The sequence below is a fragment of the Rhinolophus ferrumequinum genome (genome assembly GCF_004115265.2).
Source record: "Rhinolophus ferrumequinum isolate MPI-CBG mRhiFer1 chromosome 15 unlocalized genomic scaffold, mRhiFer1_v1.p scaffold_54_arrow_ctg1_1, whole genome shotgun sequence".
Classification (NCBI taxonomy): domain Eukaryota; kingdom Metazoa; phylum Chordata; class Mammalia; order Chiroptera; family Rhinolophidae; genus Rhinolophus; species Rhinolophus ferrumequinum.
This window is the reverse complement of record NW_022680357.1, coordinates 3,817,251-3,845,206: the sequence shown is the minus strand read 5'-3', so window position 1 is coordinate 3,845,206 and position 27,956 is coordinate 3,817,251. Positions and strand designations below refer to the sequence as shown.

The following is a 27,956-nucleotide window of genomic DNA, read 5'->3' as shown; positions in this document are numbered from 1 at the left end:
CAAGTGTTTCCTTCCTGTGTGTCAGGCCCAAGCTGGGCCCCAGATGCTGTAGAAAATAAGCCCAGTGTAGTTTCTGCTGCTGGAGATGACACCCCACCACCCACCCCAGACTGGGACACACAAACCCAGATTAATGCACTGGGTGAGGGCTGGGCTCACCGTCGCTTGGGGACCTGGGCTTTGGGCTCAGTAGTTGGCAGGGCCCAGAAAGGGAGCTTTCCCAGCAGGGCTACAGCACGTGCAGAGGGAGAGGCCCTTCTCGTGGGCCCGTGACTGCCCCTCTGCCCTGGGCAGACGAGGTCTGGGCCTTAGAAGCCTCGGTCCTGTCTCGGGGCGTGGCCTCTCTATAATCCCGCCCCGTCCCCAGGTGCTGATCCGGAGTGGCCAGGTGCCCATAGTGTCCTTGGAGTGCGTGTCCTGCAAGGCGCAGGCAGTGTATGCAGTGAGCCGCAGCTCCTATGTGTATCTGGAGGGCCGCTGTGACAACTGCAGTGGGGGTTCCAAGCGAGGGGTGAGCTGGGTGGGCCCTGGGTGGGGGCGGGGCTCCGGTGGGGGCGGGGCTCCGGTGGGACGTGTTCAGGCCCTGGAGGTCGCAGCAGCGCCAGCCTCGCCCCTGAGCACCCATCTGCACCCCGCAGCGCTGGGCAGCGAGCACCTTCAGCAACGAGACACTGGTGCTGGATGAGAGGACCACCTCCACGGGCAGTTCAGGCATGCGGCTGGTGGTGCGGCGCGGCGTGCTGCGGGACGGCGAGGGCTACACCTTCACGCTCACCGTGCTGGGCCTGTCTGGCGAGGAGGAGGGCTGCGCTTCCATCCGCCTCTCCCCCAACCGCCCTCCCCTGGGGGGCTCCTGCCGCCTCTTCCCGCTGGATTCTGTGCGCGCTCTCACCACCAAGGTGCACTTCGAGTGTGCGGGTGAGTGTGGCCCGGCTGGGAGAGGCAGGGGGCCAGGGTGACAGCCCGTGGAGGAGCTGCAGTGACGCTGTTGGGGTCTGCAGGTTGGCAGGATGCGGAGGACGCCAATGCCCCGCTGGTGTACGCCCTGCTGCTGCGGCGCTGTCGCCAGGGCCACTGCGAGGAGTTCTGTGTCTACAAGGGCAGCCTCTCCACCTATGGAGCTGTGCTGCCGCCCGGCTTTGCACCCCACTTCGAGGTGGGCTTGGCCGTCGTGGTGCAAGACCAGCTCGGTGCTGCCGTGGTTGCCCTCAACAGGTGGGCAGGGCCCCTGGGAACGGCCTGGGAGTGGGAGCAGGGGCTACTGTCTCTTCACCTACGGCCTCTGTGTGCAGGTCTTTGGCCATCACCCTGCCAGAGCCCCCGGGAGACCCCCTGAGCGGCCCCCCAGACCTCACCCCCTGGCTGCACAGCCTCACGGAGAGCATGCTGCCCAGGCTGCTGAGACAGGCCGACCCCCAGCACGTCATTGAGTACTCACTGGCCCTGATCACTGTGCTCAACGAGGTCCGTGCACGGGTCTGCCGTCCGCGGGTGGGAGTGGGCCCCAAGCAGTGCTCCTGACAGGGTCCTCGCTCCCCGGCAAAGGGCTTGGCTCCCGACACCCAAAATCTCTAACCTCTTTGAAGTGACTGCTCTGAACAGACCCGTCCGTGGGCCCTCCCCACATCACGTCTCCCTGGGCCCCAGCCCCTGAAGGGGTCCTGGGAAAGCCTCCCTTTGCCCTTCAAGAAACACACCTCATGTTGCTGCCCATGAGACAGGCTGCACTGTGCCCACCCGCACTGCTGGTGGGGCTGCCCGTCACCCCCTGATGCCTACCCTGTGCCTTCCACCCGCAGTACGAGCAGGCCCTGGCCGTGGTGGCTGAGCCAGACTCCAGGTGGCAGCTGCGAGCCCAGATACGCAAGAATGTCACAGAGACGCTGGTCTCCCTGAGGGTCAACACCGTGGACGACATCCAGCAGATCGCAGCGGTGCTGGCACAGTGCACGGTAGGGCGGGACCCCGGCCCTGCAGCAGCCCTGGGCCTCCGTACCCCAAGTCTGGCCAGCCATGCCCTTTCTGGGCCACCCCAGTAGGAGCCATAGGTGCCCCCAGGGCACCCCTGCAGAGGGGCCTAGGGCGTAAGGAGCAGCCTAACACAGAGGCCATCGTGTGCCCTCCCCCCTTGGGCCTGTGATCAGACCTGATCTGGCTCTGCAGCCATCAGTGGCCTCCTGCCACTCACCCGGGAGCCAGGCTGTGCGGGGCACAGTCTTGATGTGGAGGGCACTGTGCTCAGGGTAGGGGGGATTGCTACAGAGGAGAAAGGAGCAGAGAGCCTTCCAGGTGGGGGTCGTCTGTCTGCCACGTGGCTTCTGTGATGCTGTGTGCGGCTGGGGGCAACCAGCAGGGCCATGTTTCCTTGGGCTTCGCTTGTGGGTGGGGAGAAGCCCCAGAAGGGCGCTCAGCGTGGAGGCAGGACTGGAACTCCGTTTGGGGTCGTTTCTCCGGCTGCCCTACAGAGGGTGGTTTAGAGACACTCGGCAGGCGGGAGGCCGTGGCCCAGGCGGCGCCCCTGGAATCACAGCAAGTGTGCCGTTACTGAGTGGGGCCAAGGGGCGGAAGAGGGAGCTGCCAGGTGGGAGCGAGGCTGCACACGGTGCCCGGGTTCCCCACAGGTGTTCAGCAAGGAGCCCGTGTGCCGCTCGTGCCTGAAGAAGACACTGCACAAGCTGGAGGCCATGATGCGCGTCCTGCAGGCTGAGACGGCCGCAGGCACCGGCACGCCCACCGCCATCGCGGACAGCATTCTCAATATCACAGGTGTGGGCGCGGGCCGGGGGGGCGCACGGTGCTCCCCACCTCCTTCTGTCTCTCCCTTGCTGACCTCTGCCCCGCCCACAGGCGACCTCATCCACCAGGCGAGCTCAGACGTGCAGGCCCCGCAGCCCTCAGAGCTGGGGGCTGAGCCGCCCTCCCTGATGGTGGCCTCCAGGGCCTACCACCTGTCGTCGGCCCTCATGTGCATCCTCATGCGCTCCCGAGTGCTCAACGAGGAGCCCCTGACCCTGGCGGGGGAGGAGATTGTGGCGCAGGGCAAGCGCTCAGACCCCCTGAGCCTGCTGTGCCAGGGCAACGCCTCGGGCCCCGGCTGCCACTTCTCCATCCCCACCGCCTTCAGTGGCGCCCTGTCCAACCTCAGCGATGTGGTACAGCTCATTTTCCTCGTCGACTCCAACCCCTTTCCCTTCGGCTACATCAGCAACTACACCGTGTCCACCAAGGTGGCGTCCATGGCCTTCCAGACGCAGGCTGGCACCCACATCCCGATCGGGCGGCTGGCTTCGGAGCGTGCCATCACTGTGAAGGTGCCCAATAGCTCCGACCAGGCTGCTCAGGGCCACCGCATCCCTGCTGGCTCCGCCATCGTCCCGCCCCGGGCCTCGGTCAGTGCTGTGGTCGCCCCTGAGCACAGCAACCCTGAGGCCGGGCTGCACCTGCAGCTCACCTACACGGTGCTGAATGGTGGGTGCCATGGATGGGGCCCTGGGTGGTGGGGGGGCCAGGGAAGAGCAGGTGCTGCTTCTAGCATGGGGGTCCCTCAGCCTCTGTAGCAGGGACAACTCAAGAGGGCTCCCAGGGGTGTCCCCCAGGTGGGCAGTCGTCTGACCTTCACATGTCCCCCCCAGAGCACTACCTGTCCGAGGAGCCTGAGCCTTACCTGGCCGTCTACCTGCACTTGGCACCTTGGCCCAACGAACACAACTGTTCGGCCAGCAGGAGGATCAGCCTGGAGGCGCTGGCAGGCGAGGACCACAGGCCCTACACCTTCTTCATTGCCCCGGGGTGAGGGCCTGGGCACGGCTGCACCGAGTCACTGGGTCAGACAAGCCACTCGTGGGTGTGGGTGGGGATGGTCTCCGAGGGCGGGCTGGAGGGATCAGATCCGTATGTGCTGAGGTCTGTGGGCTCCCTCTGGGAGCAGGCTTGGCAGCCGGGGGGGGGGGGTGTGTGGGGGGGTGGTGGCTGGGCCTGGCCATGCATGGTGAGCAAGGCTGTCGCTGAGAGATGTTTGGGCCAGGACACCTCCCTGACTTGGGACTGGGAGCTGGGCAGGGTGTGACCGTGACACTCCCCACTGCTTCTCCCAGGACCAGAGACCTGGGTGGGAGTTACTACCTGAACCTGACCAGCCACTTCCACTGGTCAGCACTGGAAGTGTCTGTGGGCCTGTACACGTCCCTGTGCCAGTACTTCAGCGAGAAGGACATGATGTGGAAGACCGAGGGGCTCGTGCCCCTGGAGGAGACCTCGCCCAGCCAGGCCGTCTGCCTCACCCGCCACCTCACTGCCTTTGGAGCCAGCCTCTTCGTGCCCCCCAGCCATGTGCATTTCATCTTCCCTGTGAGTGACGCCACATTCCTGAGCGGTGGCGAGACCCCTGAGACGGTGAGGTGAGGGCCGCACCTCCTGTTCCTGACGGCTCTGTCTCCCCAGGAGCCGGCCTTGGGCATGAACTACATCGTCCTGCTGACGTGTGCTGTGTGCCTGGTGACCTACGCAGTCATGGCTGTGATCCTGCGTAAGCTGGACCAGCTGGACGTCCGCCGGGTCCGTGTCATCCCTTTCTGTGGGAAGGGAGGCCGCTTCAAGTACGAGATCCTGGTCAAGACCGGCTGGGGCCGAGGCTCAGGTGAGGGGCAGGGTCTGCTCTCCCGAGCCCGCAGGCCGCTCTCTTTTGCTGTCTGGCCACCTTCCCTAAGAGTGATCGTCGTAATCGGGGTGTAAAACAAGGGCTCACTTTACCTAAGGCCGCGTGGAGTGAAGTAGTAGCTCGTTAATCCTTGCAGTGACCTATGGACAGGTCGTCATCCTTCCTCAGGATAAGGATGGTTCCTGCGAGAGTCAGGTGCCCTCGGTGTGGGTGGTTTTGCTTTGGACAGTCGTGCGGGACCTTCTCGCGTGTGCAAGCTGTGCCAAAGCGAGCTCAACGTTCCGTGGGGGATATGGTGATTGAGTGATAATAAAATCACTGACAACAACAGTGTTTACAAGACGTCAAGCACCATTGGTTACAAAGGTATCGTTAGTACAGCGTAGCTTGAAACAGTACAGTGTACTTAAAACATTAGAGGCGCTAGGGAATTAAAGTGTTTTATGTCCAGCGTTACCATTTTCCATTTCTTGGTTGTGCTTTCATCTTTGCTGGCCAGTCCCCTCTTTTGTAAAATACCGTGTCCAGTTATTACGGGGAGACAAGGAGGTGGCCCCACTACATGCTTGGTGGTCTGTGTGGGAACAGATAGGTGCACAGTGACAGGTCACCAGCAGGCTTTGGAGGAAGGGACGTGATTGGTCACCAGTCGGGATGTACATCCCTTATTTACCTAATAGACTGGAGAGCCGGTAGCCAAGTTTACACGTTACACAGTTGCTCACAGCTAACATACCATCGTAACTGACATTTGAATCGTGTCGTCGGGGGCTGTGTGTATTCAACAAATTGAGATAAGTGACTGTGTTCATTAGCACAGAGCAGAGTGTGGACTCCTGCTGGGGTCACGTGTTGGGTGGGCAGCAAACCCAGAGTCCTGCCCCCTCCTCTGCCACCCGCTAGGTACCACAGCACACGTGGGCATCATGCTGTACGGGGCAGACAGCCGGAGCGGCCACCGGCACCTGGATGGGGACCGAGCTTTCCATCGCAACAGCCTGGACATCTTCCAGGTTGCCACTCCTCACAGCCTGGGCAGCGTGTGGAAGATTCGCGTGTGGCACGACAACAAAGGTCTGGGGGCGGGGGCATCTGCTGTTGCCCCTTGGTCCTGCCCGCGCCCCCACCCCGCACCCCCTCAACCCCGCCCCTCCCAACTCCACGCCCATCCCACCCCTCCCGCTCCCCCGCCCCTCCCACCCTACCCCTCCCACCTCTCCGCCCCCCCAGCCCTGACCCAGCTCCGCCCCCTCCGCAGGGCTCAGCCCCGCCTGGTTCCTGCAGCACGTCATCGTCAGAGACCTGCAGACCGCGCGCAGCACCTTCTTCTTGGTCAACGACTGGCTGTCTGTGGAGACGGAGGCGAATGGGGGCCTCGTGGAGAAGGAGGTGCTGGCAGCAAGTAAGGCCCCGCCCCTCCAGCCCGGCTAGGCCGGAGGAGGTGCCCGCGCCCCTGGCCTGCTGCAGCCCCTCCTGTGCCCTTTCCCTAGGTGAGGTGGCCCTTCGGCGGTTCCAGCGCCTCCTGGTGGCTGAGCTCCAGCGTGGCTTCTTTGACAAGCACATCTGGCTCTCCATATGGGACCGGCCCCCTCGAAGCCGCTTCACGCGCGTCCAGCGGGCCACCTGCTGTGTCCTCCTCATCTGCCTCTTCCTAGGTGCCAATGCCGTGTGGTATGGGGTCGTGGGAGACGCTGCCCACAGGTGGGTGCCCGTAGGGGTTCAGATGACCCCCCTGTCTGCCGTCTCCTGCCCCCTCGCAGCCTAACCCAGCCAGGTCTCTTCTGCCACGCAGTGCGGGGCCCGTGTCCAGTCTGCTCCCGCTGAGTGCTGACACGATCGCCGTGGGCCTCGTGTCCAGCGTGGTTGTCTACCCCATCTACCTGGTCATCCTGTTCCTCTTTCGGATGTCCCGGAGCAAGGTGGGCTGGGGACCGCGGAGCTCCCGGGGGTGGGACATGGGCCGCATTGCCTCTGCCAAAGACGGTGCCGTCCAGTATGGCAGCCCAAGAGGGGAAATGAGCAAGGTTTCCCAGCTAGACTGACCCGGGAGAAAAAGAGAAATACAGATTGTTGAAATCATGAATGACTGAGGGGACGCATTGCTACCGGTGGCACAGAAACGAACAGGACTCATCAGGAAATCCCATGAACTGCTACTCTAGGCCAGCCTGTTAGATAACTTAGAAGAAACGGACAGGTTCCTGGAAAGACAAAACACCAAAAGTGACTCAAGGAGAAAGTAAAACATCTGAGCAGACCTGTAGCAAGTAAAAAGGTGGAATTGGTCATTTAAAACCTCCCATGAGGAAAAGCGCAGACACCCTTGCTGGCGATTATACGAAGCGGTTAAAGAAGAATGCACACCAGTCAATCCTTCACTGACTGAAAGATACACGGGAGGAGGGAGCACTTCCTAACTCACCCTACAAGGCCAGCACTGCCCTGATGCCACAACCAGACCAGGACAGCAGAAGAGGGAGCCACAGACCACTCTGCCTTAGGAAGACGCAGGCACAACTCCTTACCAAAACAGTAGCAAATCAAATCCAGCAACTCGTAAGAAAGGACTGTACGTGCGACCAAGAGGGCGGCCCGCCAGGCATCCAGTCCAGTGATGTTAGCCAGAAAGAGCTATTTATATTAACAGTAATTAAAATGAAATAAAATTGACACTTCAGCTCCTCAGTTGCTGCAGCCACATTGCAGGTGCTCCATAGCAGCGTGTGGCTGTGGCCACCACGCCAGACAGTGTAGATGTAGAACATGTACACCCTTCTAGAACATTCTTCAGGCAACACTAGTCTAGACTCTGCCTGCTCAGGAGGTTGCAACCCTCCCCGGGCCCCCCCACCGGAGCAGGAGCCAGAGCTGCCTCCTCCTGCTGACGGCTTGCCTCTCCCTGCAGGTGGCTGGGGGCCCAAGCCCCACCCCCGCAGGGCAGCACGTCCTGGACATCGACAGCTACCTGGACTCGTCTGTGCTGGACAGCTCCTTCCTCACCTTCCCTGGGCTCCGAGCTGAGGTGAGGGCTCCCCGAGGGCCCCTGCCGGGACTGGGTGGGTCCCACTGCCTCTGGGCAGCCCTGAGGCTCTGTCTGTACTTCTCAATAGGCCTTTGCTGGACAGATGAAAAATGACTTATTTCTGGATGATTCCAAAAGGTGGGGGTGCCTAGAGAAAATGTGAGCCTTGGTGTAGGTCAGTTGTGTGTGTGCCGTGTTATGGGGATCTGGGCGGCATGTGCCGTGTCGCGTGTCTTCGTCCAGTGTTTGTTGGCCGTGTGTGTTCTCACATGCTGTCCCGGGGTGTGTTTGCTCAGGAGCCCCCCGTGTCCATGTGTGACTGGGTGTGCAGACGTGTTCCCCTGGGCTCCCCTTGCTGACCTGTGTCACCTACAGCCTGGTGTGCTGGCCGTCTAGCGAAGGCACGCTCAGTTGGCCAGACTTGCTCAGTGACCCCTCCATCGTGGGCAGTACCCTGCAGCGGCTGGCGCGGGGCCGGATGAGCCGCACGCTGGGCCCAGAGGAAGATGGACTCTCCCTGGTCAGCCCCGCCTCACCAGCCAAGTACTTCTCAGCGTCAGGTGAACAGGGGTGGGGAGGGTGGTAGCTACTAGTTCTCTCTGAGAGGTTCCAAGGCTCGGGGTGGAAGGAACTCCTGCTCTCCTTGACACGTTCTGCTCCCTCTAGATGAAGACCTAATCCGGCAGGTCCTGGCTGAAGGGGCCAGCAGCCTGGCCCCTACCCAGGACACACAAGTGGAAACAGACCTGCTCACTGGCCTGTGAGTGCCTGGCTCCCTGGGGTGAATGCATGGGTGGGGGGGCCCAGGCCAAAGATGCCCTGCTCTCTGCGTGGGACTAGCCTCATGTGGTCCTGCCCCATGTCCCCAGTATGGCGCTGGGATGACGTTGTTTGACCTCTGAGCCCTTCATCTGTTGAAAGGACCTCATGGGGTTGCCCAGGGCCCAGCAAACATTCCCTTTAGTACAGCAGGAATGAGGGACATTTGAGGAAAAGAGAGGTGACCGGTGTGAGGCTCAGGGCCTGGCTGTGATGAGAAATTATTGGCAGGTTTTTAAATAGCCATTGTTTTCTTTTGAGACTATTTTGATTTTACATTTTTTAAACATTTTCAAATGCTTTGGCTGATTGCCAACTTAGTAGCAAGATTCATTAGGAATTACCTTCTCCTTTTTTTCTTGACTATATCTATTTTAACATCTACACTTCCATTCCTTTTAACTCTTCTAATTTTCAAGCAACCAAAAATTGCTAAAATATACGAACTGTCCCAGAACACAGAGAAAAAGAGAAAGCTTCTCCAGTCATTTTACGAAGACAGATATCCATGACATGGTAGCATTTTTATGAAGCAATTGCCAACTGATTAAAAACTATAACGTGGGGAGCTCCTGGGTAGTAATTATAAGCTGGCCACCCCACGTGTCTCTAGCCCACCCTCTTCCTGAAATCCCAGTTCAGACATCAACTGTCTGCTGAACAATTTCCTGTGGGTTCTAGTGCTCAGTGCAGACATGACAGCTACACAGAGCCCTTGATTTCCCTGCTGAGTCATTTCTGTCCCCGGCTGCCCCATCTCGGGGAAGGGCAGTGCTCTCTCCAGTTGATCAAAACGGAAATCCTGGGTTCATTCTTGACTCCACTCTCCATCCTTCCTCACACAAGCCTTTTCCGTCTGCCTTTGCACCTTCAATCCAAGCGTCATCTTCTGCCTGGAAGTTTCCAGGGCCACCTGAGCTGCACCAAATAGCGCCTGCATCCTGAAGCAGGGCCTGTCATGGCCTCCCTGGGGCATGGTTAGCTATCCCTGTATAATGGGTTACCCCAAAACTCGGTCCTTAAAATAATTCAGACAGCAGCACCTTGGTTTGGGGTGTCGTTGGGAGGCCTCAGCTTCTCCCTGTCTGGTTCTCACTACTGGGCAGCTTGAGTGTCCTCACAATGATACCCAGAGTGGGTGTCAGATACAGCAAGGCAGCAGCCAGTTAGTCACACACTGTCATTCTGTAATATCCTCGTGGTTTCTCCATGGGAGGAGACTATGCAGGGCTGTGATGCCAGGAGAGAAGTGTCCTTGGGGCATCTTGGAGGCGGCCCACCATGGCTGGGGGCACTCCCACATGCTCCACCAGCCGTACCCGGTATGGCCCACGCCTCCCCCGGCTCTCTCCTGCCACCTTCTGTCTGCTCCCCACTTCCCTTCAGCTGCAGCGGCCCTCACTCTTCTGCCTCCGTGTTTTGTATCTGCCGCTCCCTGTGCCTGGGCTGCTCCTGCCCGAGACGAGAGCCTCGTGGTTTGCTTTGCTTCCTCAGGTCTTCTGTCACATGCTACCTAACCAGAGCCCTCCTTCCTGCCCTATGCAAATGTAGTAAGGTACAGTAACCGGGCGCAGGCACGTGCGCACTGCATGCAGACCCGGGCCACTGTTTCCGGGTCCTCCCCTGCCCCCTGGACAGGAAGCAGTGCCCACACTGGCTGTCTGCTGCCCGCACTGGTGCATGTGAATTCTAAGGGCATGCACTTGGTTTTCTTTGCTCAATGCTTAGAACAGTGCCTGGCATTTAGTGGGGGATCCACATACCTGTTGAGTGATTGAAGGATTCAGTGAGTGTTATCCGTTCACTGACATAGTCGTTGCTGCCATGTCGCTTAAAGTGTGATGTAGAATTCTAAGTTTCCTGTGCTGTAGCCGCTATATGACCTGATACAACATGTGTTTATGTCCATGTGTAAAATATACACACATGCATGGGGAGAAAAAGAACTAGAAGTAACTATTACCACTACTGTTCCTTGCATGATGGAAAAGCTGGTATTAAACATCTGTTCTCTGTTTATTATTATGCTTTCTACAAATAGTCACTTTTAAGAAAGAAGCATGGTTTTCGTCTGCTGCTTCTCTGATCTCCCACCTCCGTAGACGATAGTGCCTTTTATTCTCTAGGAGACGCACAAACCAGAAACAGTCAGCGTAGCTCAGTGGTAGGCGCATGCTGGGATTTGGGGGCCTGTTCTCTTCTGCCTCTGAAATCAGGGCACAGCTGTGTGGACACCCCCCTAAGTGTGTGCACTGTCTCCTCAGTATCTGCCTGTCCCGGTCTTGCTTCCCTTTCTTCTTTCCCCCCCTTTCCTCTCACACTCTAGGGGAGCAGCTCTGGAGCTGGAAGGCAGGTAGCACAGAGAGACGCGCAGTCTCTGGGCCCTATGGAGCGCTGTGCACTGTTGGAAATTGGACATAATGCGCGTGCTCTTGTCCAGACGCTAGGCTTAGGTTACAAAGCTGCCTCCGCACAGCGGCCCTTTGTGTACCGTGTGTGCAGCGGGGAGTGGGAGGGGGCGGGCTCGAGGCGTGGGGAGTGCTTACTGGAAGCTACTTGAAGTTTGCTGGCATGAAGCGCAGGCAGTGGGACGAGACTAGAGGCAGCTCTGTGAGATGCGATGGCTGCTGGAGTGGTGGCAGGACAGGAGAGAGGTGGAACAGGTCACAGACATGTGGGGCAAGGTCCATGCAGGGAGCAGGAAGTGAGGCCGACAGAGGGACTGGCCTGGGGGTGGGGGGCGAGGGGGGAGCACAGGCCCACACGGGCTCAAGGAACTGCCCCACAGATGAGGTGGCAGCGTGCGGGCTGACAGGTGAGTGCTGGCTGCTTCCCTCTTCCTGTGCCTCAGGTCCAGCGCTCCTGGGGAGAGGACCGACACGCTGGCGCTGCAGAGGCTGGGGGAGAGGGGGCTGCCCAGCCCGGGCCTGACCTGGGAGCAGCCCCAGTCAGCCAAGCTCTCCAGGACAGGTGCGCTTGTGTGTCCCCCGGGGTGCCCCGCCCTGCCCCTCTTTCTGGGTCCCCCCAGTCACCTGTCTGTCTTTGTCTCCCCAGGGCTGGTGGAGGGTCTGCGAAAGCGACTGCTGCCAGCCTGGTGTGCACTGCTGGCCCACGGGCTCAGCCTGCTGCTGGTGGCTGTGGCCGTGGGGGTGTCAGGGTGGGTCGGCGCCAGCTTCCCCCCTGGTGTGAGTGTCATGTGGCTCCTGTCAAGTAGCTCCAGCTTCCTGGCCTCGTTCCTTGGCTGGGAGCCGCTCAAGGTGAGTGGGCTGCAGGGGTGCCAGGCTGTCAGCCTCAGGCACTCGTGGGCCCCTCTGATGCCAGCCCCGGCCCAGGTCCTGCTGGAAGCCCTCTACTTCTCGCTGGTGGCCAAGCGGCTGCACCCCGATGAGGATGACACTCTGGTCGAGAGCCCGGCCGTGACACCTGTGAGTGAGCGAGTGCCCCGCGTGCGGCCCCCTCATGGCTTCGCGCTCTTTCTGGCGAAGGAGGAAGCCCGAAAGGTCAAGAGGCTGCACAGGATGCTGAGGGTGAGCTCGGGCCAGCAGCTGCCCACCCTCTCCACCTCCGGGCCAGTGCAGCCCTGTACAGGTCCTGCGCTTCTCAGGGACCCCCATGTCCCCCCTCCCCACAGAAGGGCCTCCAGTGGGCAGCCTAGGGCTCTGCAGCCATGGCCAGTTCCTTCCCGTCACCCCGACTCCTGCTGCCCCAGTCCTTGCTCTGTCCCTTCTCACGCCCGGCTTCCGGCTTCAGTGCCCTGGGCACAACTTCCTTGGCCTTCAGTGGACGGCATGTCTGCTCCCCAGCTGGGCCGCTGGCAGGATGTAGTGCTGCCCGCTGTCAGTGCCAGGTGCCCTGGCCATGGGCAATGGCTGTCCGGAAGCCCTGCCCAGCGGCCAGGCTAGGATCGGCTGACCCCAGGGCCATCCTGCCCCCAGAGCCTCCTGGTGTACATGCTTTTCCTGCTGGTGACGCTGCTGGCCAACTATGGGGACGCCTCGTGCCACAGCCACGCCTACCGTCTGCAAAGTGCCATCAGGCAGGAACTAGACAGCCGGGCCTTCCTGGCCATCACCCGGTACGGACACCCCTGTACACACGTACACCTCTGTCTGCTGGGCCAGGGTGGGGCAGATGCCAGCCAGGGTCCACCTTGATCCTGCCCTTGGTCCAGGCCAGGCCCCAGGGGACATTGGGAAGGGTCTCGGTAAGTTTTCTGTTATCAGGATGGGAGTGGGCGCTGCTGGCAATGGGTAGAGACCAGAAATACTGCTAAACACGCTACTGCACCCGGGACAGCCCATAGCAGTGACTGCTCCCAAACGTCAGGAGGCCGAGCTCGAGGAGCAGGCCCTGCCTCATCCCGTGGGTGGCGCTGGCAGCCTCCTGTGGGCTGGGCCAGGGCTGCAGTACCTCTGCTCCCTGGGCCTCCGACCTCCAGCACGGCAGGGAGCTGAGGGGTGCAGCGTGTGCCTGTGTGTCTGGTGTGGGCAGGTCTGATGAGTTCTGGCCATGGATGTCCCACGTGCTGCTGCCCTTCGTCCACGGGAATCAGTCGAGCCCAGAGCTGGGGCCCACAAGGTTGCGGCAGGTGCGGCTGCAGGAAGGTGAGCTGGGGCCCGGGTTGTGGGGGTCACTATGGCACTTGTCCCTGATCTTTTCCAAAGAGAAGCCTTGGGCTGGGTTCTGGGTCAGGGTCCTGGCTGTGTGACCTTTACCCTCTCCCTGCCTCAGTTTCCTTCTGTCAGGGAGCTCATGACATCTGTCTTCAGGGCTGCTGGGAGGCTTCGGGGAGACTGTGGAGCTCACCCCAGGTGACTGGTGAACAGTCAGTGCCCCTGGTTTGCTCATGCTCACTCCCCGGCCCTCTGCTTTCAGCACTGTGCCCAGACCCTCCTGGCACTGGGGCGCACACGTGTTCAGCAGCAGCAGGCAGCTTCAGCACCAGCGACTATGGCATTGGCTGGGGCAGTGCTGCCCACAACGGCTCGGAGACCTGGGCCTACTCGGCGCCAGACCTGCTGGGGTGAGGACCCAGGGAGCTCTCCCGAGGCGCCCCCTCACCTCGGCATGACCCAGGTGCCTGCAAGGTTGGGCCATCCCTAAGCTGCCTCTCACCCACAGTGTCTGGTACTGGGGCTACTGTGCCGTGTACGACAGCGGCGGCTACGTGCAGGAGCTGGGGCTGAGCCTCGAGGAGAGCCGCGCCCAGCTGGGTTTCCTCCAGCTGCACAACTGGATCGACAACAGGTAGGCGCTCAGGAGACAGGCAGCCTCGCTCTGCCACTGCCTCCCCTGCCCTCGGTGGTCCTCCCATCAGTGGTCCCAGTTGACTCCCACCCCCAGCTTTCAGCTCCTGATCAGTCCCCGAAGTGGCCTCCACTTCCTCCCCTTCACACGCAACCCCTGCCGCCGGAGGCTCCGCCTCTCACCCTTGCCCTCCGCGCAGAAGCCGTGCCGTGTTTGTGGAGCTCACGCGCTACAGCCCGGCCGTGGGGCTGCACGCCGCTGTCACACTGCGCCTCGAGTTCCCTGTTGCCGGACAGGCCGTGGCGGCCCTCAGCGTCCGCCCATTCGCGCTGCGGCGCTTGAGCGCAGGCCTCTCGCTGCAGCTGCTCACCACGGTACGCTCCGCCCTCCCAGCCCCGCCCACACCCGCAGCCCCACCCCCCGCCCCATCCCACCCTGGCAGATGCCTAGCTCGCCCCGCCCCCAGTGTATCCTGACCGCCCCGCCCCCGCCCCGCCCCCGCAGGTGAGCCTGCTGCTGTTCGCGCTCTACTTCTCCTTGGCAGAGGCGCGTGCCTGGCGCAGGGAGGGGCGTTTGCGCAAGGCACGGCCCGGGGCCTGGGCGAGGTGGCTGCTGGTGGCACTGACGGCGGCCGCCGCGCTCGTGCGCCTGGCCCAGCTGGGAGCCGCTGACCGCCAGTGGACGCGCTTCGTGCGCCGCCGCCCGCGCCGCTTCACCAGCTTCGAGCAGGTCGCGCAGCTGAGCACCGTGGCCCGCGGCCTGGCAGCCTCACTGCTCTTCCTGCTCTTGGTCAAGGTGAGAGCCGGCCGGCGGGCTGGGTTGGGGCTGGGGGAGCTGGGCCAGGGTTGGTCGGCTGACGCCCCTTGCCCACAGGCCGCCCAGCAGCTGCGCTTCGTGCGCCAGTGGTCGGTGTTTGGCAAGACGCTGTGCCGGGCCCTGCCGGAGCTCCTGGGCGCAGCCTTAGGCCTGGTGGCACTCGCTGTGGCCTACGCCCAGCTGGCTGTTCTGGTAGGTAACAGTAGGTCCTTTGGGGGTGGCTTCGCCAGGGGCACGCCCGACACTTACGCCACCTTCCCTGCCTGCAGCTGGTATCCTCCTGCGTGGACTCACTTCAGAGTGCTGCCAGAGCACTGTTGGTGCTGTGCCCGGGGACTGGGGGCCCCGCCCTGTGCCCTGCGGAGCCCTGGCGCCTGTCCCCGCTTCTGTGCACAGGGCTCTGGGCCCTGCGGCTGTGGGGTGCCCTGAGGCTGGGGGCGGTCCTCCTGCGGTGGAGGTACCACACTCTGCGTGGGGAGCTCTACCGCCCTGCTTGGGAGCCTCAGGACTACGAGATGGTGGAACTGCTACTGCGCAGGCTCCGCCTCTGGATGGGCTTCAGCAAGGTCAAGGAGGTGGGTACGGCCCAGTGGGGGGGAGAGGGACGCGCCCTGGACCCAGGTGAGCCCAGGGCGCAGCCGGACTGACCGAGCCCCTGTGCCGCCCCCAGTTCCGCCACAAAGTTCGCTTTGAAGGGATGGAGCCGCTGCCCTCCCGCTCATCCAGGGGCTCCAAGTCATCCCCGGACATGCCCCCGCCGAGTGGGGACTCGGACGCCTCGCGCCCCTCCACCTCTTCCAGCCAGCTGGAGGGGCTGGGCATGGGCCTGAGCCGGCTGGGGCCGCGGGGGGAGCCCGAGCCCTCCCGCCTCCAAGCCGTGTTTGAGGCCCTGCTTGCCCAGTTCGACCGACTCAACCAGGCCACGGAGGACGTCTATCAGCTGGAGCGGCGGCTGCAGAGCCTGCACGGGCCCCGGAGCAGCCGGCCCCCGGCCTCTCTTCCCCCAGGCCCCTCCCGAGGCCTGCGCCCAGCCCTGCCCAGCCGCCTTGCCAGGGCCAGTCGAGGCATTGGCCTGGCTACAGGCCCCAGCAGGGCTTCCCTGCAGGCCAAGAACAAGGTCCACCCCAGCAGCACTTAGCCCCAGGGGCCCTGCGCTCATGCCCCTGCCCCACGGCGGGCCTGTGGCCTCACTCCAGCCCCTTGGAGCCGGAGACACCGCTCAGTATTACCTTCTGCCGCCCTCACGGTCTTGGGCTGAGCAGAACAGCTGCACGCAGGTCCCCCAGAGTGGGCAGCACTTGTCTGAGTCTCTGTGGGCTTCAGCACTTTAAAGAGGCCACGTGGCCAGCCAGGGCCCAGGGTCCCCTCCCCGGCTCCCTGTGGGAGGACACAGCAGTATTGGAACAAGTGCCCAGCCTCTGAGACACTAATTTATTTCCCGAGTCCTCAGGTACAGCGGGCTGTGCCCGGCCCCACCTCCTGGGCAGACATCTCCCCCTTGCTAAGGATCCAGGCTGCGGGGAGGGAACCTGCACTCCCGTTGTCCCCCCCTAAATTATTACCTCTCCTGTCCCCTGCTGAGTGCACTCTTTCCAGCTGCCGTCTGTGTGTCTATTGTCAGTAATTTATATGGGGTTAAAATGTATATATTTTTGTACGTCGCTGTATTTTTCACCAGGGCCACGGGGCCTGGTGGCTGACACAGCCCAATGCCCACTGTCGCCTGTATTGAGGGGGAGCTGGCCGCCCTCCCCAGACACCAGCCCACGTGGCCCTGGGCAGGTGCTGGGATGGGATAGTTGCTGGAGGGCACAGCCGCCTCCCAGGCAGTTCTTATCACCACCGTGGCCTTGTTCTCCTGCCCTGCTGGTGTCGGGTCTGGGTGAGGAACAAGACTAGTGTGTGTGGCAAAGGACCCCAGCGTGGTTAGGGGGAAAACCCCTCCTTGGGGCTGGCTCCCGGGACTGGGGAAGGTGAGCGTGAGAGCACGTGTGAGAGGCTTTCCTGAAGGGGCAAGGCGTTGACAGCCCCCTGTACCGCTTCCGTGGGCACAGCTGAAGCTACAGCCTTGTCCCGCCCCCAAGAGACGAAGTCAAATAAAGGAGTTGGCTGACTCTTATGTTGATCACTGAGGGCCACGGGCACAGCGGCAGGCCTGGCGGGGCCGCACAACCACTTTATTCATGTGCACAAATAAATACCGCCCAGTACCTGGGAGGGGCAGGGAGAGTCGGCCGCCTGGCTGCTCACAGCCACAGGGGGCCCCAAGGGACCAGGCACCACCCAGTCCCAGCCTCACACAAACTCGGTGAAGTCGTCCACCGAGGAGATGAGGCGCTTCCGCTGGCCGGTCTCGTAGGTGTGCGTGGGCTCGGCTGGGGCCTGCGCCGGGGTTTTGGCATGGCCCGGGGGGTGCATCAGGGGCAGGCTGGGGTTTGAGTACTGGGCTTCCTCACGTATCTGCAGAGAGGGGGTCTCAGCAGCAAGCCCAGAAGGGCGCCGGCCCCCACCCTGTGGGGAGCCCCGGGCCCATCCCTACCCGCTGACGGAGCCGCTTGATGTGGCGGAGCCTGGCAATCCACTTGGACGGGTAGATGTCGGTGGGGTTGGAGCGACTGTGGTGCACCTGCGACGCCATCTGGGGGGGGGGACAGGGGTGAGCCCGCCGTGGGGAGCAGCCGCGCTCGTCCTGCCCGCCCGATGCCACCTCTGCTCACATTGGCGTGCAGGGCCATCTGGCGTGCCACGAAGGGCAGGTTGCGGTCGGACGCGATCTTCGCCGCACTGGGGTCCACAAGGCCCTCCATGTCTGGGGAGAAACGGCGCTCAGGGGGGCTCGGCGCCCCGGGGCCGCCCCACCCAGTCCAGAGCCTCACCTTTCCTGCACTGCAGCGACACCAGGTTGCACTCATAGTCCAGGGGGGTGATAATCACGTGGACAAAGTTGAACTGGCCCTGCCGAGACAGCAAGGTCACCAAGGGCCACTTTCCGCCACTTCCTCATGAGGGCGGCAGCTCGGTCGGTGTTAAGACGCCTGCCAGCTCCACAAGCTGCCGTGTTCACCACCCCTTTGCACCCACATTTTCTCCTACCCAGCCTGGGGCCGCCATCATGTCTCCCTTTAACTGCCTGACGCCCTGAAACCCCACCTACTCCACACCCCATCCCAGCACCTGAACTGCCCGAGTTGAAATTCACAGGACCTCAAACAGAACTCCCCAACATGCACTACCTGGGACACCGCTGCCACTCAGCTGACACCTGCCTGTCTACTGAGCAGCGTGTGCAGCTCCCAGTTCCTGGCACCGATGTCTCCACATGCTGACAGCTCCCAGGAGCCTCTCTAGCCCACGTGTCCGAGTCTGCTCCCCCGCCAGTGACAGCGTCCCCCAGGGCCCCACCTCAGGACGGGCTCCACCACCCGGCCCTCGGCCCCTCCCTGCTTTCCCAGCTCTGCAGGAGGACGCGCTGGCCTCCCCTCAGGTACCCCTACCCTCCACCAGATTCTCCATCCGGCAGCCCGGGGATCTGTGTTTGGAATAAATCTGAACCGCCCTGAGCACCAGCGCCCGGCTCCCTGGCCCACTTGGCCTCGCGGCTACCTTCCACATCCCACCGTGACATGTGCCCACCTCAAGTCCTTGTCTAGGAAAGGGGACGAATACCAGGGCCTCCGCCAGAGCCCCGGGCCGTGTGATGACACGAGGAGGTACGGAGGGGAGAGGGCTCAGCATTGAGCACACTGAGCACCTACTACGCACCACGCCCTACTACGCTCAGCACATGCAGTCAGTCATTCCTCCAAAACCACAGCAGGTGCCACAGGCTCCACAGGAAACTGACAGGCTTGTCACCCTCATTACAGAGAAAGACTCAGGCTCAGGGGGACCTGGCCCCTCCAGCTGGCAGTGGGGGCCACTGAAGCGGGTCAGCGCTCCTGCTCGACTCCATGCTGCCTCCACCCACCGTGCACCAGGGGGCCCTTCCCCAGGATGTGGCCTCCGCCCCTCACTCACTTTGATGGTGCCCAGCTTGAAGTCCTCGCCAGAGTCATTGTACACAATGGACACGAAGTCATTGCCCAGGTGGCGCTTCTTGTCGCAGCGGTGCTTGTCCCCGTCCTTGGTGGGCATCAGGGTGGCGATGTGAAAGACAGCTGCGAGGCAGAATGGGGCCAAGTGGAGTGGGCACGGCCTGACCCAGGCAGGGTGCTGGCAGGGCTTGTTGGGATGGAGGGGGTGTGGCCAAGGTCGGGGGGCAGCAGGCCCTCTGCCTCTCGCCAGGGGCACCTCTTGGTTCTCCCAGAGGCTCAGAGCGCCTGCAGGGGCCACATCTGGTGCCCAGCCAGTAGCACTTGGCTTCTCTCCCCAAGGGCAGAGCTCCTGGAAGCAGAGCTGCCAGCCCATTCACTGCCTCAGTGCCCAGGCTGGTGGTGACCTTGGGCACCTCCACTGCTCCCATAGGTGGGCCAACAGGAATGGGGTGGGGGGGGGCACGTGCCACAGGAAGGCACGCACCTTGCATGATGTCATCGTGCCAGCAGTAGGTGAACTGGCCGTCCTCGCCGCACACGTCCAGGCCGCCCAGGTACACCTTGTCCGGCTGGCAGTCCTTGAGCTCGATGAGCTTGCCCAGGCCCGTCAGGAACTCGGTGTACCTATAGGAGCCGTGCTCGTTGGACAGGATGGCGAGCTCACTGTTGCTCTGCAGGGAGACAGAAGGGAGGAGCACGGTGGCACCTCTCCCAGGCTGCGCTGCCCCCGGCATGGCTCCCAGATGCCCCGAGGGCTTGTTGCTGCTGGGGCTGGGGTAGTGAGGGTGTGACTGGTGTGGCCTGGCAGAGTCCCGCTTCCATTGGCAACCCAGACTCGGTGCAGGGCAAATTCACCCCAGCAGCTGCCCAGGTGACTCCTGGATTTCTCTCAATTAATCTGCCAGCAAATTTCAGAGCGCAAACTGCACCCCGAACCCTAGCATTCCTTGGCACCCACTGACCCACTCTGCAGACCTGCCCCTCTCACTTGGATTGTCACCACCCCACTTCCACCGGTTCTCCACACGGCAGCCAGAGGGATGCTTTTGAGACTGGCCGAGTCCTCTCAAACCCTTGGCTCAGAACCATCCAACATTCTCCTGCCTCACCGGGGGCAAAAGCGCAGCCTCCAGCAGCAGGCTCGGCCCCTCCCCATTACGCCTGCTCCCCGTGCCCGGCGCTCGCTCTGCGGGCCCTGGAGCACACAAGCTGTGCCCGTCCCCGGGGCAGAGGCACAGGACACCCACACACCTGCACGCACACTCACCTTCACTTCCGTCACATCTCTGCTCAGTGTCACCTCCCTTGGACCACTGACGTGGAGATTCCCTGCCCCCCACCTGCATCTCCCAGGCCTGCTCCCTTCCCCGGCCCAGCCCCCTGCACTCGGGCGTAGCCTGTGTCCTGGCACCAGAACAGTACCTGGTGTGGAGCTCAATAAGCACTTATGCTCCTGCAGTGACAGCTCTGCGAAGGCTGAGGCTCAGGCCCCCGCCCCCACCCTGTTCTGCCCGGGCACCCAGGCCGGCCCCCGCCATCCCTGCCGCCTACCTGGCCTTCTCCCACGTACAGGACGGCAATCTTATGCGTGTCGTAGGACGGGATCTGGTCAAGCAGCTGCACTGATCGCTCGAAGGACTGTAGCCACAGAGTCCTGCCTGAGTCCGTAGACAGGCTGTCCCCTGCCACCAGCCCTGCCTAGCCAGCCTCCCCACCCTGGCAGATTACCACAGGCTGCCACCGGGAGCTGAGGGCTACGACCACCACTACCCAGAGCCAGGCATCCCACTGTGCCCCCCACCGGCCCCAGGGTCCCTCGCAGGGAAGAGAAGGCATGCCCACCTCATTGGGCAAAAGGATTGGCTTGTTGGACTCGTCACCAAAGAAAGGCGAATGGTAAAGCTGCAGAAACACGAAGCTGCGGAGGGAGAGCTGGTGAGGCCGGGCCTGGCATGAGGGCCCGACGAGTCCCAGCCCACCCCGAGCACCGCTGAAGGCCTGGCCGCTCCTGGGGCTCCGACAGCCCCAGGCAGAGCACACGCGGACCTGCACCCCGGCCTGCTCTGCCCAGGGCCTCAGGCGCCACGTCCCCAGCAGCGTGTTCAGGAGCCCAGCCCAGAGGCGAGGCTCACCTGGGGTTGATGCCTGGCACCTTCTCGGCATTGGAGGCCCCTGTTCTGCTCTTGAAAGAGTCCCTCTCCACCCTCTTGCCCCTGCGCGATGGGGCAGAATCGGAGATGGTGTAGCCTCGGGGCCGCAGGCCGCTGGGGGAGCGGGGACAGCTGGAAGGCAAGGGACCCTCGGGCTGGGTGGGGCCCCGGCTCTCTTCGCCGGGGGCTGACCAGGAAGTGCCTTCCCCATCCAGGATCCCCGACTGTGAGCGGGCCTTGGCCTCTGGGCTCAGCCGGCTGACGTCAGACTTGTCCCCAGGGTCCCCGAGGATGTCCTGCAGGGTCTGCAGTTCAGGCGACGAGCTGGACTTGCTCAGGGGCTGTGACGGCTGGAAGGAGAGGTCCACGGAGGGCCGGGCGGCCTTGGAGGCCACAGCCTGCTCGATGGGGATCCCACCAGAGGCCAGGTCCTCTGCGCGGAACGACTTCTCCTCCTGGCTGGAGGTGGAAGACGACTAGAAAGAACACATCCAGAGCACCTTCAGCAGGAGGGGCCACTGAGGCCACCTGGGGTTTTCCTGGAGACGACGAGGCCCCACGTGCCCTCCAGCCCAGGGCCACAGCTGCCCAGCACCAAGCTGATGGCTGCCACCGCCACCAGGGCAGCACCCGCCTATGTCCTACGCTGAACAGAGGAGCTGAGTGCCCCACAAACCAAAGGACAGCACCAGTGAGGAGCAAGTCAGTGACCCGCCACAAAGCCTGGTGTGGAGGCTGCCCTCTGCCTGCCCTACCCCACCCGCTGGCCCTGACCCCACCCCTCTGCCCCTCAGCCCCGCCTCTCAGCCTCCCCCCACTCCACGGAGCCCTCCCCCCACTCCGTGGCTCAGGCTGAGGCAGGCACTCGCAGGGACAACTCGGGCGGGCAGCTGGCGCCCAGCGGGACTCACCCTGCTGTACTCTCCAGCACCCCGACAGCGCCTGTCTGTGCCTAGCGTGGCCTCGAAGTCCTCCAGCTCCGGGGGCTCCACCGGCAAATTAGCCTCGCCTGGACTTCCCTCCTCCAGAACCACTGCAGAGTCTGGGTGGACAGACAGGGCTGCTGGGTGCTGGCCTGGCCCTGGGAGCTCACATGGCCTCAGAGGGACCAGCTATGCCCTGTGGGAGGCCACAGCAGCCCCCAGCAGAGCCGCTCCCAGGACCCTCCTTGCCTGTGGCTCCAAGCCACCCCCACCCATCAAGCCAGCTGGAGGAGGGCATTCTGAGGGGCCTGGCTGTGAGCCGGACACAGGGTGTCTCCGGCACGGGCTACCACGGGTCAGGACGAGGGGGCATGTGGCTCCTTTCATCCCCACCCGCCCAGCCCGGCATCCACAGAAGCTGCCTCTGCTCCTCCAGCCAGGCAGGCAGGCGAGGGCAGACGGAGCCCAAGATGAAGGAGCAACGTCTAGACGAGGCCTCAGCTCAGGAGGAACGGCTGGACCAGCCCCAGGAACCAGGTAAAGAAGCCTGAGCTCCTCCCTGACCGGACCGGAAGAAAGACCGACATAGGAGACGTCCCTGTGTGCGCACAGCCTCGGGAGCCCCTCTGGGAAGCCGAGACGTGCCTGCTGAGTCCAAGCCAAACCCAGAGCCAGGTGCGCTCAGGAGACGGCACGATGCCCAAAGCAGCCCTGTCTGAGCCAGCATCAGGGCAGGGGCAGTGAGAAGCAGCCACCGAGGGTTAGCACAGCCCGCGGCCACCTGCACACAGCCCTGCACGCGCGGTCTGTTAGCTGCTGCCAGAGCCCACTGCACACTGCCCTTTCCTCACTGGCTCCGGCCCACACGTGGGCATCCAGACAGGCCAGAGTCAAGCAGGTCAAACCCTCCCTGCCAGAGCCTTGGGGCAATGGGCCAGAGCCGGTCTGCAGGGCCCTCAGCCAGGCCATGACAAAAGGCAGATGCAGCCCAATTTGTGGGTTCACAAAGCCAATCAGACCATCAGAGACCAGGGCAAGGTCAGCTTGGCTGAGCCCCAGGGCCAGGCTCCCCTCCAAAAAGGTGTCCCCAGGCAGCATCTGCGGCTCAGCTGCCCTCTGTCACCTCCTCGGGCCTGAAGAAGGGGCTGGGAGGACCTGTCTGGCTTGGAACAGAGTTCAGCCACAAGGGTGCGAGGCAGAGGGTTTCCCGCCGGCAAAGCAAAGGCATTCTGCACAGACGTCCTCATGCGAGTCGGGGCCCTGCTCCCGGACGGTGATGAAAGGCTGACAGGATCATGACGGGATGAGCGGATGAGGGACAGTGAGAACAGGACCTGTGAGGCAGAGCAGGGCTCTGCAGCAAACAGCGCTTTCCTAAGGAGACGCACGATACCTGCCCAGGAAATGCTCCTGTGCAACTTTCCTTGGCAACTGGACTGGTACAGGGAGGAGAAAGAGGCCACTGCAAGGGAAGCCGTGAGCGGCCAGTCAGCAGAGAGACTATGCACATGTTGAGCAGAGAGGACAGGCACCACTAGTCCTGCACAGCCCCCGAGCCTGGAGAGAGAGAGGGGAGGGCCAGCAGGGTCCGGGCGGGCGGGCGGGTGGTAGGCAGGGCGCATGTGGGGTCCCAGCTCTCCAAGACGCTTAAGCGGACGACTCGGGGAGGGGGTGCGGCCCCCCTCCTCAGGAACAGGATCCTCAGCCTCTAAACGCCATCTGTGGCCAGAGGGCGGGCCTAAAAGGACGGCCCCAGGCCCACTGGGCAGGGACATGAGAACACGCAGGCAGGCTCAGGCTGTTCGGCGCATCCAGACTCGTCCCCAGCAGAACTGTGGTCACCCCTGGAGCCCTGAGCACTGGGCACCCTGAAGAGGGTGCAGGGCAAAGGCTCCTGCCCTCCACGGGTACTGCGTCTCCAGAGCCCCTTCTGCTGGAGTGGGCCCCACTCCTACATGTCAGAGGCCAGAGGGCAGGCGTTCTCCCACAGGCCAGGCTCCTGTGATGCCCAAGGCTGGTGGTGCCCAGGGAGGCTGAGGGACACCGCACCAGGCGCATCCACAAGCGGGGGGAAACCACCTGCCGTCACAGTTTGTACCTGGGCGGAGCTCGGCCAGTGCTCACCTGTGTTAGAACGTGGGGGTGGGGGGGGCTTGGCCGAGCCGGCCGTCGGCATGGACAGCGACTTGTACAGGGCCGTGTCGCGACGCTCCTTGAAGCGCTCGGCGGCCATGAGGGCATTGGACAGCTCCTGCAGCGGCATGTTGTTGATGTCCGAGGAGAAGGGGCTGAGTGGGTTCTCCAGGCTCATCAGCCAGCTGGTGTTCCCTGGGGAAGGCGGGCAGCGCCCCTCAGGCCACAGCCCCACGCATCCACCAGCCGCCCCCTCCCCACCCGCCCTGGGAAGCCCGATACGCCAGCCTCAAGGGCACATGCGGGGGCCTGCAGGGCTCCTCGTGCTCAAGCAGGGAGCGACATCGGGGGCAAGGAGCCGGCCCTACACAACGCCTGCCCTGGCTTTGTCCTGATGAGCCTCTGCTGCCCCATGTCAGGCTCAGGAGGCAGCAGACTCCTCCCTGAGGGCTGGGCGGGGCCCTCCTCTTGCCCACAGGGCACCGGGCCCCGCTTTACCTCAACCTTCCCTACCGAGCATCCTCTCATCCCAAGCGTCTCACGTGACCCAGACTCGCCTCCTCCCGACCCACCTGGACCTTCTCACCTGGTCTTCCTGCCTCCCGCTTGCCCACTCCCTAACAGGAACCAGGGGGACACACGAGGAGCCTGTCCTGGCCCCTCCCCCCACAGCATTGCAGCCCAGCACCCCGTCCTTCTCATCTCCCGGTCACCGTGACCGAGGGGCCTCCTGAGCCCTGGGCCTTGGTTTGTAAGTCCTTCCTTCAGCCTGAAATCGCCATTATGGGCTGAGCTGTGTCCCCAAAATTCACAGGTTGAAGTCCTAACCCTTACGTCTTCAGAATGTGACTGTATTTGGAGATGGGATCTTTAAATAGGTGATGAAGGTAAAATGAAGCCATGTGCGTGGGCCCTAGCCGATCTGACTGGTGACTTAGGAGAAAATGTGATGTGGACGCAGACACACACAGAGGGTTGACGACGGGGGAACAGGAACCAGCCCTGTCAACACCTTGACCTCAGATTTCCAGACTCCAGGACTGAGAGGAAACACATTTCTGTTGTATAAGCCACCGGCCTAGAGCACTTTGTTACAGTGCCCGGCAGACTGTTGGGTCCCCACTTAGCCTGCACACCTCCACTCTTCACCCCTGGGGACTTCACTCGAAGGTCACCTCCCAAGTGCTCCGGTGGGCCATTCTGCCTGCTGCTGGCTCCTGTGCATCCACAGCGCTTATGGGTTACTGTCCCACACTCCCTATGAGTAAGAGAGGCGCAGGCCAGCCGAGTGCAGGGCCACCCTCCGTACCTGTGGGCCTCCGGACCAAGATCTCCGCCCAGCCCTGGGTCAAGAGGGGTACGTAGGCTGCCAGGTTCGTCTTCTCTTTCTGCACCGGGAGCTGGGTGCCGGCTGAGGCCTTCTCAGGTTTGCTGACGGGGGCAGTCTGTGGGCCTGGCAAAGTGGGGCCACCTGGGAAGTGGGAGGCTGGAGCGTCCAGTGCACCAATGCGAAGGCCATGGCCCCCTGAAGGGAACGAGGGCAGAAGGGCTGGTGACCACTACTTGCCCAGTGCAAAGCCAGCAGCACAGACCGGGCCAAGAAGCCCGAGGTCAGTGCCCAGCATAGCTCAGCCCTCCTGGGCATGGCCCTCCTATGGTACCAGCCTCAGTGGACCCAGAGCCACAGGTCCAGGAAGGGGCTCCAGCACCTGCCCAGCTGGACCATGGCTCTTTCCAGCTGCACCAGAGAAAAGCTCCAGGGGTGGGCTGAGCTGAGGGCCAGGCATCCTGAAGGCTGGGAGGAAACATCTGCCTTCAGGAGTCCTGCAGCAGCAAGGTGACCTCGTGCCATAGCTGTGAGCAAGGTGCGCCCCCTCACACACACACACCTGTGACGAGGGCTCAGAGACAGCACCTGAGTGATTCAGGAAGTGGGCCAGGCTTGAAGCCGACCACCTGTCCCTTGGCCACCAGGCACCGTCCTGAGCACGGGGACCTTCAGAGGCACCCGTGAGGTCCAGGGAGGGCAGCAGCTCACCAGACATGGAGCGGACACGGTCCCGGGCCCCGCGGCACACCTGCTGCCCCGCCTGCGACTCCAGCTTGGCTGGTGCCTCCTTTGTCTGCCTCACGTGCAGGCTGGGGTCAGAGCTGAGGAAAGACGGGCCACGCAGGATGTCACAGGGTGCCCCGTGGGCTCTGGGCCAGCACAGCACTGCCCCACGCAGAAGCACCATGAAGGCTGAGCAGGCTGGGCACGGGGGAGCATCACCTCAGCTCCGGGCTGCCCTGTAGCTCTCCTGAGTCCAGGCCCAGCAGCGACCGGGTTCCGGTGCCCACGCTCGTTGTCACGGTAATGAGCTTGTTCCCAACCAGCCAAGTTTTGGTCCTGCCACCGGCCAGGAGGAACTCTCCCACGGGGGACCTGAAAGCACAGAAGTGTTGGCCACACCTCGCCCAGTGGAGTCTCCGGACAGGCATCTTGGATTCCCAAGACCCCTGGACCACGCACGGGGGTCCACAAACCCAGGGGGGAGACTCAGACATGCAGAGCTGCCCTGCTGGGGTGGGCCGGCAGGAAGGAAGCCCCCAGGCCATGCCTGCGGCCACTGCTTTAACCAAGTACAGTCACGGGAGAAAAGCTGGGCCCTGCACCTCCCATCCTGCCCTGGCCCTGGAACCTGGCCCACACCTCTTGGGGACCGCCGTGAAGTTGGAGAACACATATCTGGCCATCATGTCCAGACACGTTTCCGTGAGCTCCAGGTGGAGATTTTTCAAGTTGTCGTCAGCCTGGGCCATGGAATTCTCATCTGCAGACCCCAAGCTGGAGCTCGTGAGGGACGTCTGGATCCTGCTGAAGGGAGGGGCCACGGCAAGGTCAGGGCGCTGAGCAAGCTGAGTCATGTACCTCCAGGGCCGAGCTGAGGCGTGCACGTGCTGAGAGCCAAGCTCAGAAGACCCGCCTGGGCGCGTGGCACTTGAGCCACAGCCTGGCACACAGTACACATCACCCGAGAGAGAGGAGGAGCAGGAGCTCCTGGCAGAGACCCAGGCCCGCTCCTCAGAGCAGAGGCTTAGGAGGCAAGAGAGACAGACGTCCCCTCACCCAAGCACAGGAGTTAGGCGATGGCTTCGTGGCAGAACAGTTTAGTCATGCAGAGACAGGGCGACCATGGGACACACGCACAAAGATTGCATTCTGCCCACAGGGCCACCTCCCGTCAAGGACAGAGAAGGTCTGGGCTTCGTGTGTGGCTCTTCACCCTCACTCAGGCCACCCAGTGTTCCACCTTCCACCCAGTGACCAGGAGGGGCTTAAGCAGGTTTCATTCTGATACAAATTCCACAGCCCCTTTGCCATGTTTTGCTCAAAACAAAGAATGTGCTGGAAAAGAGCTAAGAGGGGAGCCATACTGACCACCCTCCCTCCCAAATCCCGCTCAGTGGAGGCCAGCCTGAGGCTGAAGCCCAAGCCAGGGGTCAGCGAGGAGGTGGGTCTCCGAGCTTTGGGACACAGAGACCTGAAGGGGCTCAGTAGCCTGGCCTGGTCGGCACAAAGCAGTGACTCCCGAGAGCCTACACCTGCACCCGGACACCGGGACTGCACCCCTCGAGGGCCCAGGCCTCCCCTGCCCAGCCCCTCCCAGGTTGGCCCCACCCCCCTGCCCTACACAAACGTCTCCGATCCCTTTCAGTTACCACGCAAAGCAGACCTTTTCTTGAAGAAAGCTCAAGAAGAAAGTCCACTCGAGAGGATATGAAAAGCCAAACCCTGGAAAGAGTGTTCCCACCCAACCTGTATGGCCGCTGTTTTAATTTGCAAGGCCCCTGACCACCCAGGACAGGTCTGCAGGCGGCTGCCCCTGGACACTTTCTCAGAGGAGCCACCCTGCTTCGGGCTTCCCGGCCAGCCGGAGGCCACCATGCAGCCAGCCCGTGCTTGTACGAGGCTTGGGGACAGAATGCAACCTTCCCCACCCTCACCGCCAGGCTCCTTGGACCGAGGGCTGGGCTCAGCAGGGCGGGTCCCTGTGGCCCGAAGGCTGCCACTCGGGCTCTCCTCCAGCTCTGGCCAGGGAGGGCGTGGGCAGACGACGAGGTCATGCAAGCAGCCCCATGCACCGCCACCCGGTGCTCCCGCCTGGCAGCGCC

The 27,956-nt window shown here is 62.7% G+C and overlaps 2 protein-coding genes across 13 annotated transcripts in view; one reads left to right on the top strand and one right to left on the bottom strand.

The window, feature by feature from the left end:
* Positions 1–16,675, top strand: part of PKD1 (polycystin 1, transient receptor potential channel interacting) — a 44,735-nt gene extending 28,060 nt beyond the window's left edge. The window contains exons 17-46 of one of the 4 annotated variants that reach the window (XM_033101223.1): positions 368–511; positions 639–918; positions 1,002–1,215; positions 1,293–1,464; positions 1,800–1,952; positions 2,622–2,766; positions 2,848–3,468; positions 3,633–3,789; positions 4,095–4,347; positions 4,441–4,636; positions 5,561–5,731; positions 5,916–6,059; positions 6,148–6,358; positions 6,450–6,576; positions 7,563–7,679; positions 7,768–7,817; positions 8,055–8,239; positions 8,346–8,439; positions 11,350–11,468; positions 11,553–11,755; positions 11,831–12,025; positions 12,434–12,573; positions 12,990–13,102; positions 13,374–13,521; positions 13,620–13,745; positions 13,945–14,119; positions 14,250–14,540; positions 14,619–14,753; positions 14,831–15,136; positions 15,232–16,675. In XM_033101223.1, the coding sequence (XP_032957114.1) occupies positions 368–511; positions 639–918; positions 1,002–1,215; positions 1,293–1,464; positions 1,800–1,952; positions 2,622–2,766; positions 2,848–3,468; positions 3,633–3,789; positions 4,095–4,347; positions 4,441–4,636; positions 5,561–5,731; positions 5,916–6,059; positions 6,148–6,358; positions 6,450–6,576; positions 7,563–7,679; positions 7,768–7,817; positions 8,055–8,239; positions 8,346–8,439; positions 11,350–11,468; positions 11,553–11,755; positions 11,831–12,025; positions 12,434–12,573; positions 12,990–13,102; positions 13,374–13,521; positions 13,620–13,745; positions 13,945–14,119; positions 14,250–14,540; positions 14,619–14,753; positions 14,831–15,136; positions 15,232–15,699 (5,853 nt within the window). In that variant the 3' untranslated portion in view covers positions 15,700–16,675. Of the gene's footprint in view, positions 1–367; positions 512–638; positions 919–1,001; positions 1,216–1,292; positions 1,465–1,799; positions 1,953–2,621; positions 2,767–2,847; positions 3,469–3,632; positions 3,790–4,094; positions 4,348–4,440; positions 4,637–5,560; positions 5,732–5,915; positions 6,060–6,147; positions 6,359–6,449; positions 6,577–7,562; positions 7,680–7,767; positions 7,818–8,054; positions 8,240–8,345; positions 8,440–9,884; positions 10,054–11,349; positions 11,469–11,552; positions 11,756–11,830; positions 12,026–12,433; positions 12,574–12,989; positions 13,103–13,373; positions 13,522–13,619; positions 13,746–13,944; positions 14,120–14,249; positions 14,541–14,618; positions 14,754–14,830; positions 15,137–15,231 lie in introns of those variants that run through there. The other 3 variants (XM_033101224.1, XM_033101226.1, XM_033101225.1) reach the window with 3 other exon arrangements.
* A 7-nt stretch (positions 16,676–16,682) lies between these two features.
* Positions 16,683–27,956, bottom strand: part of TSC2 (TSC complex subunit 2) — a 36,375-nt gene continuing 25,101 nt past the window's right edge. For 2 of the 9 annotated variants that reach the window (XM_033101227.1, XM_033101228.1), the window contains exons 27-42: positions 26,494–26,658; positions 26,074–26,226; positions 25,840–25,952; positions 25,111–25,326; positions 23,793–23,996; positions 23,062–23,130; positions 21,657–21,787; positions 20,728–21,221; positions 20,438–20,513; positions 20,147–20,233; positions 19,080–19,266; positions 18,579–18,718; positions 17,438–17,516; positions 17,279–17,370; positions 17,101–17,199; positions 16,684–17,021 (exon numbers count right to left, since the gene is read on the bottom strand). In XM_033101227.1, the coding sequence (XP_032957118.1) occupies positions 16,857–17,021; positions 17,101–17,199; positions 17,279–17,370; positions 17,438–17,516; positions 18,579–18,718; positions 19,080–19,266; positions 20,147–20,233; positions 20,438–20,513; positions 20,728–21,221; positions 21,657–21,787; positions 23,062–23,130; positions 23,793–23,996; positions 25,111–25,326; positions 25,840–25,952; positions 26,074–26,226; positions 26,494–26,658 (2,470 nt within the window). In that variant the 3' untranslated portion in view covers positions 16,684–16,856. Of the gene's footprint in view, positions 17,022–17,100; positions 17,200–17,278; positions 17,371–17,437; positions 17,517–18,578; positions 18,719–19,079; positions 19,267–20,146; positions 20,234–20,437; positions 20,514–20,727; positions 21,222–21,656; positions 21,788–23,061; positions 23,131–23,792; positions 23,997–25,110; positions 25,327–25,839; positions 25,953–26,073; positions 26,227–26,493; positions 26,659–27,956 lie in introns of all 9 variants that reach the window. The other 7 variants (XM_033101229.1, XM_033101230.1, XM_033101232.1 and 4 more) reach the window with 7 other exon arrangements.